This window comes from Humulus lupulus, chromosome 3 (genome assembly GCF_963169125.1).
Source record: "Humulus lupulus chromosome 3, drHumLupu1.1, whole genome shotgun sequence".
NCBI classification, from domain to species: domain Eukaryota; kingdom Viridiplantae; phylum Streptophyta; class Magnoliopsida; order Rosales; family Cannabaceae; genus Humulus; species Humulus lupulus.
The window spans coordinates 122064201-122077169 of NC_084795.1; the positions used below are offsets into that span (position 1 = coordinate 122064201).

The 12969-nt window shown below is 40.6% G+C and overlaps 2 protein-coding genes across 2 annotated transcripts in view; both read right to left on the bottom strand.

The window, feature by feature from the left end:
• Positions 1-426, bottom strand: part of LOC133823102 (ATP synthase subunit a, chloroplastic) — a 2024-nt gene extending 1598 nt beyond the window's left edge. The window contains exon 1 of the mRNA XM_062255693.1: positions 1-426. This exon is cut by the window's left edge and continues 1598 nt beyond it. Coding sequence (XP_062111677.1) covers positions 1-231 — 231 coding nt within the window. The 5' untranslated portion in view covers positions 232-426.
• LOC133823103 (small ribosomal subunit protein uS2c) lies at positions 330-2079 on the bottom strand. Its single transcript, XM_062255694.1, has one exon. It carries the CDS (start codon positions 1157-1159, stop codon positions 449-451), a length of 711 nt encoding a protein of 236 aa, XP_062111678.1. The 5' UTR covers positions 1160-2079; the 3' UTR covers positions 330-448.
• Between the last annotated feature and the right edge of the window lie 10890 nt (positions 2080-12969).

Consider the following 12969-nt stretch of genomic DNA (forward strand, 5'->3'; position numbering starts at 1 on the left):
TTCAAGAACATATTCAAAAAAATTCTGACCAGCTGTAGGAATGGTTTGTGGATTACGAACAGCTAGAATGGCCGAACCTAATAAGATAGCAATTACAACCCAAGAAGTAATAAGTACTTGGGCATGGACTTGAAAACCTCCTATTTGCCAATAAAAATGCTGGCCTACTTCCACGCCGGATATATCGTATAACACTTTTAGTGTGTTGATGGAACATAATAAAAAATTCATATTACCCTCTGAAAGAAATAGAACTTTAAAAGAAATTATTTTGATTCACCCAGCTCTTTTTCGACTCGCCCACAGGAATCGTCTATTTTGAATATCAACTAATCACATCAAAGCCTCAGTTATTTTTATCTCTTTTGTGCGATTCAGGAATAGTAACCGGTTCAATAAATCTATATTCTATGGAGTTCCCAAAATAATTTCCTTATCTTATTATTAATCAAGAATTTCGTATATAGCTAGAACGACCCTCACAAATCGCAAATACTAATTTGTTAAGAATTAATCGGATTGAAGCTATAGCGTCATCATTCGCTGGAATCGAAATATCTGCTAAATCCGGGTCACAATTTGTATCGATTAAACAAATCGTTGGAATTCCCAAAGTGATACATTCTCGAAGAGCCGTATATTCTTCTTGCTGATCAACGATTATTACAATATCAGGTAACCCCGTCATATATTTAATCCCGCCCAAATATGTTTGCAAGTGAGATAGTTGTCTCTTCAACACAGCCGCATCTCTTTTCGGAAGACGGTTGAGTCTGCCCGTCTTTTGTTCCGTTCTCAAGTCTCTGAACTTATGAAGTCTCGTTTCTGTAGTATACCAATTCGTTAACATACCACCAAGCCATTTTTTATTAACATAATGACACCGAGCCTTTCTTGCTGCCCCTGCTACTGAATCAGCTGCTTTATTTTTGGTACCAACAATTAAGAATTGTTTTCCCCTACTTGCTGCATCAAAAACTAAATCACAAGCTTCTGATAAAAACCGAGCTGTTCTAGTAAGATTTATAATATGAATACCTTTACGCTTTGCAGATATATAAGGTGCCATTCTAGGATTCCATTTCTTAGTACCATGACCAAAATGTACTCCAGCTTCCATCATCTCTTCCAAATTGATGTTCCAATATCTTCTTGTCATTTCTCCCCCCACTTCTTCTCTTTTTTTTTTTTTCAAAGAAAAAAAAGAGATGAGGTACCCTGAAAATAGAAAAAAATAATAGTTCCCATGGAACCTTCTCTTCTAACGGAAATTGGCCGTTGATACGCGATCCAAGCCGTTCATTTTTTTTTTCAATCTTTCTTTTCTATTCATTATTTTCTTTATTATTCTCCTTATTACTATTACCAAATCAAATGACTGCAACCACAAATAGACAAAAAGGATGAGTCTGCTGTTAGGAATCATTAAATCCTAGAAATGATTGTTCTGATGTATCATGTACATTCTTTGAAATACAAAAAGAAAATAATTCTCTGTGGTGGAATAAAATATCTCTCATTTCCCACTCAAATAAATTCTTATTTTGGGGTTCCAAAGGAATGTTATTATGCTTCCTTGAACAGTGCACTAATCCTTTGAATCCGGTACCAACGAATCCGGTACCAACGGGTATCATCCCCCCTAGAACAACATTTTCTTTCAGACCTTTCAACCAATCAATACGACCGCGTAAAGCGGCTTTTGCTAAAACGCGAGCAGTTTCTTGAAAACTCGCTTCGGATATGAAACTTTGAGTATTTAGAGATGCTTTCGTTATTCCCAATAATATAGCTCGGTAACAAATTGCTTCTTCCAAAGCGCGCCCCGTTCGTTCCGCCCGCAACAATCCAATAAGTTCTCCGGGTAAAAAAACATTAGACATTCCATCTTCTGAAACCACCACTTTTGATGTTATTTGACGGACAATAATTTCTATATGTCTATTATGGATCTGCACACCCTGGGATCGATAAACCTTTTGGATCTTATTAACCAAAGAGATACGACTTTGCACTATAGTTAGCTCAGCACCAATCAAGAACCCCCAAGGAATTCCAAGAATTCTTGTTAGAAGTTCGTTCCAATAATTTCAACAGGCGCTGCTGCGCTACAAATGTGCCAAAAAGGAGTCTCTGTTTCAGTCAGGCGCTGCAGCCCTAATTCATCCCAGAAATAGCGATGCAGCCCCTGAATATGGGGCTGCAGCCCTAATTCACGAATTTTGCATTTTTCTTTGTTTCTCTTCCGTTTTGTACCAATTTCGCGCCACTTCTCCTTGGACCCTACACAAACACAACACAAGCATAAAACCAAACAAAAACACCCTAAACACCTACAAATTAGATATAAAATGACACTAATAAGTGAATCTAAAATTCACTTATCATAGGCCGCCATCTTGGTACTACGAGCTTGTATTTTTCCAACACCTAATTAACTACGAGCTGAGAATCACTGTAGCATTGGACGACTTTTGCCTTGAGCTCCATTGCCACTCTCAGCCCAGCTAGTAAAGCCTCATATTCGGCTTCGTTGTTGGATGCCTCGAATCCAAATCTCAGAGATGTATGAAATCGATGCCCTTTTGGGGAGATTAAGATGATTCCAACTCCTGATCCATTCTCGTTTGAAGATCCATCCACGAAGATTTTTCATAACTCCTGCACCGGCTCCTTTGAGAGCTCCTCTTTAAATCCGCTGCATTCATCCATAAAATCAGCAAGGGCCTGACTTTTGATTGAGATCTGTGGCATGTACAATATCTCAAACTGACTAAGCTCAATAGCCCATTTTAAAAGATGACCTGGCGTTTCAGGATTTTGCAATACCTGCCTTAAAGGTTGGTCGGTCATGACGTTGATTGAATGGGACTGGAAATATGGTCGGAGCTTCCTGGAAGCCAATATCAGACAGAATGCCAACTTCTCTATCAGTGGGTATCGTGACTCAGCTCTGAGAAGTCTCTTGCTTATATAATATATTGGTTTCTTAGCACGGTCTTCTTCTCGAACTAACACGGCACTGACTGCATTTTCTATCACGACCAAATAAAGGAATAGAGGTTCTCCAGACATAGGCTTAGATAACACTAGGGGCTCGGCCAGGTGCATTTTTAGGATGAGAAATGCCTGTTCGCACTCCTCAGTCCATTCAAAATTTTTGTTTCCCCTGAGCATGTTATAGAATGGCAGGCACTTGTCAGTATATTTTGAAACAAAATGATTCAAAGCTGCCACCTTTCCAGTCATGCTTTGAACTTCTTTACATGACCTGGGAGACGGCATTTATAACAACAATCTGATTTTATCAGGATTCGCCTCTATCCCCCTTGTGTTGACTATGAATCCCATAAATTTTCCAAATGCCACTCCGAAAGTGCACTTGGATTCAGCTTCATGTCATACCTCCTCAATATTCCAAAACATTCTTCTAGATCAGACACATGGTTATTAGCAATCTTTGATTTAACAAGCATATCAACGACATATACTTCCATATTTCTCCCGATCTAACTAGCGAACATCTTGTTGACCAAGCGTTGATATGTAGCTCTAGCATTCTTTAGCCCGAAGGGCATAACTTTATAACAATATACGTTATTTGGGGTCATGAAGCTAGTGTGTTCCTGGTCCGCAGGATTCATGACAATCTGGTTATATCCAGAATACACATCCATGAAGGACATGAGCTCATGACCTGTCGTGGCATCTACCAACTGATCAATCCTTGGCAGTGGGAAACATTCTTTGGGACAAGCTTTGTTCAGATCGGAGAAGTCGATGCAAGTCCCTATTTCCCATTTGGCTTCAGTATTGGCGACCAAGATTAGGTATTTTGCTTCATGGATAAACCCGCACTTTAATAGTCGAGCTACTTCTTCCTCAAGAGCTTCAGCTCGGACTATTCCCAAGCGTCTCCATTTTTGGGATTTTGCAGGCACGTGCTTGTCCAAATTTAAAGTGTGCATGATTACACTCGGGCTTATCCCCACCATATCTTCATGTGACCAGGCGAAAACATCCAAATTCTCCTATAAGAAATTGACTAGCTCCTTCTTCCTTTTATCATCCAGGTTCTTCCCAATCTTTACGACTCTTGAAGCTTCTTTAGGGTCAATGTTTACTTCCTCGAGCTCTTCTATGGCCTAGAGCTCTGAGTTGTCTTCACCTATCCGTTGATCAATGTCATCGCGTTGAACGTCGTTACTGTCCTCTTTTGGCTGAGGTTCTTTCGTCCCACAAGTAACTTCTACTTCCCGAGACTCCTCACCTCCATCCTTTATGACCATAGCTTGCTGCCCCAGTTGTGATTTTCCCTTCATAGAAATGCTATAGCATTCTCTAGCAATGAGTTGATCACCTCTGACAGTGCATATTCCCACAGTTGAGGGGAATTTTATTGCTAAGTGGCAGATAGAGGTTATAGCTTCAAACGCCATCAGCGTAGGCTGGCCCAAAATTGCATTGTATGCAGTTGGACATTCGATTACCATGAACTCAAGTAACTTGGAAATAGTTCGAGAATCTTCTCCCAATGTTACCACTGATTCGATCATCTCGATGGCTGCGGACGCTTCTCCAGAAAACTCGTACAGAGTCATTGAGGTCGCCTTCAAGTCAGTTACAGACCACCCTATTTTTTCCAAGGTGGAGCTGAAAAGTAGATTCACAGAACTCTCGTTACCTACTAGTGTCCCCCGGACCCTCCGGTTGGCGAGCTGAACGGTTATGACCAAGGGATCGTTATGTGGGAATTGGACATGGCTAGCATCCTCTTCTACAAAAATGATTGGTTGTTTTTCCAATCATTGTTGTTTCAATAATCATTGTTCCGGGACGAACTCCACTCTGTTATGGGATTTCAATTCGTTAATTTACCTCTTCTGGGCTCCGCTGCTCGTGCGTGCCTGCCAAATGAGGTCCTCTCGAAATGGTGGCTATATCTCCCCAACTTATTGGAGGAGGGTCGTCCTGATTCGCTTGAGCTCCAGTTTGATTTATTGGAGCTTCAGAGACTGACGGAGGGTTTGGTCCAGCGGGCTGATTAGGGACCACCCGATTTCGGGCGTACTGGGCCAAAGGTCCCGCTCTAATGAGAGTTTTGATCTCATCCTTTAGCTATCGATAGTCATCAGTGTTATGACCGATATCATTATGGAATCAGCAGAACTTCGAAGAATCTCTCTTCGCCCTCTTGTTCTTCAACAGTTCTGGCTTCTTCCACGGAAGGCGAGTAGAGTTTTCCTGGAAGATGCGCTCCCTAGTATCCGTTAGGTCGATGTAAGTGGCGTAAAAAGACTTGAATTTCTCCCCATACTTGTTTTTCTTTGTCCCTCTTTGGTCGCCCTCTCCATTTCCTTTCCTTTTGTTATTTCCCCCTTGGTTATTCTAGGTAGCAGTTTGAGCCGTAGCTGCAATGTCTGTTATCGGTCCAACGGGCTGGACAGGGGTCTGGATGGTTCCCATGACGGAAGCTCACGCCTCTTCTAGGTTAATCCACTCTTGAGCTCGAGCCAAGAATTTTTCCACACTCTTAACTCCTTTCCTTTGTAGTTCTTGACATAGGTCGCCCCCGACGTGGATTCCTGTCCTCAGTGCCATGAGCTTGGAGATTTCATTAGCATCCCTAGCTCGTGCAGCGACATTGGAAAATCGACTTAGATATGCCTTCAACGTTTCTCCAGGTTGCTGCTTTACATTGGCCAGTGAATCGGTATCAACCCGAGCTGCCTGTGAAGCCCGGAATGCTTTTTTGAAATTAGAAGAAAACTTATTCCACGAGCTTATGGAATGCTTCTAATATTGCTTAAACCACTGCCTGGCTGGCCCGACCAGGGTTGCCGGGAATAAAATACACCTTAGATCGAGTCCAGAATTATGGGCCATCATCATGGTGTTAAACATTCTGAGGTAGTCTGACGGATCTCCATCTCTATCAAATTTTGACAAGTGTGGCATTCTGAAGCCTGCCGAATATGTGGCCACCACAATATTTGGAGCGAAAGGCTCGAGCTCGCCCTCTGAATCGCAATCATCTTGTCTTTTCCAAACAAAAGCTTCTTCATTTGATCTTCCATCAGAGCTAGTCTCTCGAGTGTTTAGTCTCTGGTCCCTAGGTTACTTGGGGGTTGTTCAACAGCTCCCATCCTATCGTATGCATTTGATGGGTTATTGTCCCTCCAAGCTCAAGCTTAGGTTTGTGGGGCACTATTCCCATTATCACGTACTATGGACGAACCTCCCTCTTATCGAGTATAACTAACACCTTCATTCCGAGCTGGATTCCTCCTTTGCGAATTCAGGCGATCGTGCAAATCAGGATGTGGATCGTACCGAGGGCTTTGTGCTGAACTCAACTGATTTCTTAGGTCACCCTTGAACCTAACACTACGACAAATTTCAGTCCAGTAACTCCCATTTGTGAAGCTTACAGCTCGCGGTTGGGGGCAAGGATCTGTATTTTCAACACGTGTTTGTGGGATGTGAGTATTGGCAGATGGGGGAGGATTTCTCCTACTGTCTCCATAAATTGGAATGTCCCGTGTTGGAAAAGGTGGCATCGGATGTCTTATAGGTGACGGGGGATTCCTTATTGGTGAGGCAATCCTTGTTCCATCAGGACAAACTAAATTAGCCCGCCTATGTTCTACTCCATTGTCTCTAGCTCTCTGAGCCTGACGGTTCGATCGTGACGTAGGAGGGTTTGTTGGAACATTTTTTCTTCGTGAGCCTATCCCAGTCCCTTCTCGTGGATTGCCAGGGGCATTTCTAGGGACCTGTGAAGGAGGCACCGAACTTGGGGTTGCGGTTCTAACTGACCGACTGACATGCTGATGACCCCTATGAGGGCCACTGGGCTGAGCATTCTGGCGATCATGCCCTGTAGGTATAGAAATTGGGATTACAGTTCTGACTGATTGACTCAGTTTGAATTGATTATTCCTGTGGGACTTGTGAGACCCACTTAGCCTCTTTCTGACATTAACGTTGGTTGCAAGAGGGGGTAACCGAGCCAAAACTTCCTCAATATGCATGTTTGCCCTAGCAAGATGGCTTCTCAATTGCATGTGATTCCAATTCGATGGCAGTTAAGTAGTCGGGTTTTGGATTCGGTGGCAATGACGCTGAACTCCCAGTGTCATCATGACCCGCCGGTTGTTTTCCCAGACGCTGTTGGATCTCAAGGGCATGTTCATTCAAAACAGCGGCATGATGGGCCTCCTGCCCACCAGGTTGTTCCATCTCATTATCGTGCATTGAGCGAGTGAGCACCATGATGAGAATCGATTGGGATCTTGATGAAGCACTAATTTCCCTCTCAATGAAAGCACCAAACTGTTGATGTGATTTTTTTCCAACAGTGTATTAAGAAATAATAAGGTAGATTAGTGCTTAATAAACCGTAATGAAAAATAAATGAATTCACTCAAGAACACAGAATTTTTACGTGGTTCAGTGGTTAAAATCCACCTAGTCCACGAGTTTATATTATTGATGTTTCTCTCTCTCTATTTTGGCAGAGTTCCGGTATTACAGAATAATGGTCTCCTTTCCTGACCAATATGCCTAGTATTTATAAGGGAATTCCATGGATAGGTTTGGGTAACTGCGTGAGTCAATCACACATTTACATAATTATTACATTTAATACATATATTTCCCATTTATATTGGGATATGATTTGATCACAAAGTAATTGTTCTCCTAATATATGGGATATTAAATATGATAGCCTGGTCATAAATAAACGTATAAAAGGACCTCGAGTCTCTGGGGATCCGCGGGTATGCAATATACTAGAATTACCATGAGCTGGATATCTCTTTCAAGCTCGTGCTTCGACAGCTATTTTAATATTCTGAGCTCGCACTTTACAGCCTTCGTATCCCTTGCTCGGGTTAGACCCAGGACGCCTAACACCACGTGTGACCACATGAAACTTGAGCTGTCCACGTGGATAACAAGTAGTATCATTCCCATGTTATTTCTCCTTATATTTATTTGACAGCTGTACCTGAGCTGAGTGAATGAACTCAGGCTAAAATTAGGGTACAACAATTGCAATAGTTAAGAAACACTAGCTAAAGCTTACAATAGTGTATACAATGGGATGTCTATATATGATTATGTAAGACAATTGATTCAAGATGGAATCATTTCTATATCTTATGTGAGATCTAGTGACAATTTAGTGAATCAACATCAAAAGGGATAGGATTGAAACTTCTAGAATAAAATTCACCAATGATGGCAGCCCAACTCAAAATTAGGGAAACCTAATATAGAGATTTATGGGAAATAACAAGTCGTTGATAAGTGAATAGGATCAACACTGAGTTAAGAAAAAAACTAAGGTCTCATCCAAGTACTTAGTATTGGTTGCCACCAAAAAGAAGGTTAATATTAAGAAGAGTTTATTAAGAATTAGTTTAGTTAAACAAGCATTTATAAAGTTAACAAAGATGTTGTAAGAATTTCACATATGTGGAACTTAGAGATGGTGTCGCCTATCATGGAAAGTTTACGAGTCTCTTTGGGATAATTCATGAATGGATGAGCACAAGTCCATAACGGTGCTAAGCGTGTGAGAGGGAAACTTGAGATTAAATTCAAAGTGTGTGAGGTGTTACTGGTTTTTGTAATGCCCCAAATTTCCTAATAAGGTTTAGGACCTTGATTAGAAGGCTGGGAGGGCCATAATTGATTTATTATGGTATTTAATGATTATATGAATGTTTATGTGAATTATATTATTATATGATGGTGAATGCATGCATATGGGTTCAATTTTAATTACAAGGGGATTTTGGTAATTTGGCCCATTGAGGGCATGACTGTATATTTTCATGCATATGGGTGAATTATAAATAATACCACATGATATGTGGATTGGCTCGAGCCATTCGACATGAGACAATCATGAAATGCAAGTGTTCGGTCTAGTCATAATGGGTTTAAGTTCGAGGCTCGGGGTGAGTCTCGGGGTCATTTTGATGACTAGAACATTACCGGGAATAAAAGGGTAATGGGATATGATTTATTGATATTTTAGAATATTGAGAATAACGGGAATTTGTGGGTGTTAAATATAATTAACGAGATAGGCGGGAAAGAACAGTTATACCCTTGGGAGTGTTTAGAAGCCTTTATTTGACCTAGGGGCAAAATGGTCTTTTCACCCCTAAGATATATATCAGCCTTTGAGTTTAGAAGGCTGTGGAATTGTTAAAAAACAGAGCATCATTATCCTCATCTTTCTCCCTCACTGTGCACCATTTTCCCTCTTTCTCTCTTTGGAGTTTTGAAGCCAATTTGAAGGAATAAGATAGGAGATCAAAGGTGGGAGCTTAGGAACGTGATTCAGCCATTAAAGGGGATTCAAAATCAAGTTTGAGGTAAGCTCCAGCCATTAGTTTTATGGTATACTCTGTTTTGGTTTTAAACTTTCAGCTTGTGATTTCTTGGTGGTTAGTTGGAATTAATGGAAGTTTGGTTGGTGTTTAACTTGGGTTTTGATGAGGGTGAGTTGTAGATGAAGTTTAGTGGTTGAATTGGGTGTTAGGTTGATGTTTGGGGTTGGTTTGAAGGGCTGGTTTTGAGGAGAAACACAGGGGAAGAAATCTGGTTTCTTACTGTTTTGTGTAATGTGCCGCGGCCTGGCTATGATGAGTCGCGGCCTGCATGGTTTTCTGAGGGAGATGAGCCTCTGTCAAAGAGGTGAGCCGCGGCACGGCTAGGGAGGGCCGCGGCCCAGGGAAGAATTTTTGGCCAGAAATGGGTTCTTGACTTGGGGATGCTAGCTTTAGGCCTCGGGATCGATCCTACCACCCGGTTTAGTGTGGATTGATGTTCTGGAGGCTAGATATTGGTTTGGGAACCTATGTTGATTATTTTTATTAATGGTGTCCCGAATTTGGTTATGACTAGGTGACCGCTAAAGGACTAAAAGTTGATCGTTCTCAAGGGTCGTTCTTTTAATAATTCTTGCTCGAACCCAAGGTAAGAAAATTGCACCCCATGTGTGACATGCATGGCTATTATTGATGCATGTTGGATGTTTAAATGTAAACATTGATAGCACAATAAATGCTTAGCAATCTTGCTCATTTGCATATGATTACTATTGAGGCAGGCTGGATGATTAAGTGTGATGCATGTGATGCACGAGAAACATGTGATTAGGGCATGCCATGAGTGATGGATATGAGATTGGTCAGAGCTTGAGACTCTGTGTTTGTGCTTGATCACTATTATGCTCACAACTGTTAGGTAAGCATGCTGAATGTTCTACTCTTGGATAAATGACATATTGATAGCATTGCTTACTTGTGCATGGCTCTGACTAACTAGTCAGAATTGGCAAAGGTGTCAGTATCAACTGTGAAGCTGTGACTCACTAGTCAGGTTCGGCAGTGGTATTGGGTTGTGCTGACTCACTAGTCAGGACGGCCTTAGCGTGTTCCACGCAAGCCAACAAAGATTAGATCTAATCGACTTTCTGCATTGGATGACTCAAAGAGCATTAATGTCGGACCGACCTCAAGTTCGATGAATATTATAAGCGCTTGAAGGCTAGTGGCTTACCTAGCAGCCACTCTTCCATTTGAATTAGTGACCTGCTTGTCAGTCACTCAATATGGTTCACCAGAACCTGTTGAAGGCTAGTGGCTTACCCAGCAGCCACTCTTCCATTAGAATTAGTGACTTGCTTGTCAGTCACTCAATATGGTTTAAAAAAACCTCAAGTGATATTCACTCATCTAATCAGAGCTATGAGCTCTGTATGATCATTTTGATCATCATATGCAAGGCTATGGGAACCGGCCCCACAGTGACGTGCTTGTCGGTCACTCAGCATGGTTTACCAGAACCTCAAGTGTTGAGACACTTATCTGATTAGGATTGACTTGATAGTCCTCCAATCAGAAGGGCAGGATTTCTTATCCTGGTTACCCCAGCATTGTTTGAACTCATTTGCATGCTGACTAGAGCTATGTTTGCTAGGCATGCCAGATATGATTGATATCATGATATGACTGTTTATGAGCATATGAGTTTTCTTGCTGGGCTTTGGCTCACGGGTGCTTTGTGGTGCAGGTAAAGGCAAAAGGAAGCTGGACCATCCTTGAGTTGGAGAGCTTAGGTGATGAGGTGTACATATGCAGCTGCTCGACCAATACTTGGGCGAGGTTTGAAAGTGGAACTAGGGTTTAACCCTGTTTTGCCGCTTAGAACGGCCTGTTGTAAATCTTTTCTTGTAATAGACTTTGAAATTATATTTTTGGGATCCCAATGTATACAGTAAACGTTCTAGTGAAACGTTATATCTTAACCAAAATTTTTAATCCCTAAACCGCTAATCATACTTAGTTACACGTTTATGGCCAAATGACTCGATTAGCGAGTTTAGCACTGTTTACAATGTGCACTGTAGCAGTCCCTGGAGTTGGGGCGTTACAATTTTGTTATATATAATATTTGATTCAATGCTTTAAGAAACCAAGGATTCCGATAAAAACCTTGTAACATTTTCACTAAGGAAAAGTTCAAATCGAAAGATACTATGTTTTATGCACTAATACTATTAAAGCTAGCAAAGAGATGATTATGTTTAATCAAGTGGGGGATGTTATGATTGGTTAAATATAAGGTTAAACATTTTTCACAAAGTGGTGCAAAATACTTAACGATTTCACATAATGGTGATGTGAAATTTGACTTATTGTTTTAGGCATTTAAAAATTATATTTTTGGGTCTAAAGTGATACAACGAGGTATCTAAGTATAAGTTTGGAAACATTTGGAGCAATATAATGTTAGATTAAATAATGTGACAAAATGTGATTTGTCACACCTTGTAACATATTATTGAGAGACACAAAATCAGACACATGTGTGTGCCCAAATGTGACATATTTTGGAGTTACAAATTTGTAACTCCCAAATATTACCCAATAATGTGTATATTATATGTTACACATTAGAGATTAGATTTCACAAAGCCATGATGAAATATGGTTGTTGGAGACATGTTTTAACTCCCAATAGGTGTTTGGAGGTTACAAAATCATGTGGGAAAGGATTTGGGACGTTTTGGAAAAATGACTTTTTTGTGCTGAAAATGGCCTATGGCCGCGACCTAGGGGATAGAAGCCAGTGGTCGTGGCCACTATCAAGTCCTGGCCGCGGCCAGTGAGGCTGACAGCCTATTTGGTTTTTCAGTTTTTGCCAAATTGAACGGTTCTAACATCCCAAATAACTCCCAAATCTCCATTTTAATTCCATAAACATCCAATAAAACATTGGTAACAGCCATGGGGGTTGGTGGAATTTGAAATTCAAAAGGGGTATCTCAAACTCTATAAATAAGAACCTAATGCTCACTTGTAAGGCACACCATTTTCCATCCACAAAGCACTTGGCTGGAAAATACACCATAGAGGCTTGTTAATTCCAGAGAGCTATTTCCTAGAGAGATCCCTTAGTGCTTATAGAATAGGGGGAAATAAGCTTTTGGACAAAGGTTTTGAACCTTGTTCAAGTTGGTGATCCCCACTACTCTACTCTTTGGTTGTGTGAGAGTTTGTTTTTTCCATTGATCTTTTCATTATGTTGTTCTTCTTGTATTATTAGTGTATTGAGTTTGTAATCCTCTACTTCTATTTCTATTTACATAGTTATTGGTGTCTTTTGTTTTAGGGTTTTAGTTCTTATAATTCTCTTCCTTCTCTTATTTCTATTTACTTGTATTTTGAGCAATTGAGTTGTAATATTTATTTAATCAATATTATCTTGTCTGTTGTATTTTTGCATAGAGTTGTATTTTGGTTTTTCCATATTTTCATTGAGTATAAATATATATTCTCTAACAACCAAAAGAATGCAAATGACTGCTTAGAAAATAATGATTCACTAAGCCATCTGTTTATAGGCTTAGGAATTTACATAGATGGGTTGTGGGCCTTACTA

Bases quoted from the DNA above. Each gene is read 5' to 3' on its own strand.
- LOC133823103 (XM_062255694.1), bottom strand. From the start codon at position 1,159: ATGACAAGAAGATATTGGAACATCAATTTGGAAGAGATGATGGAAGCT.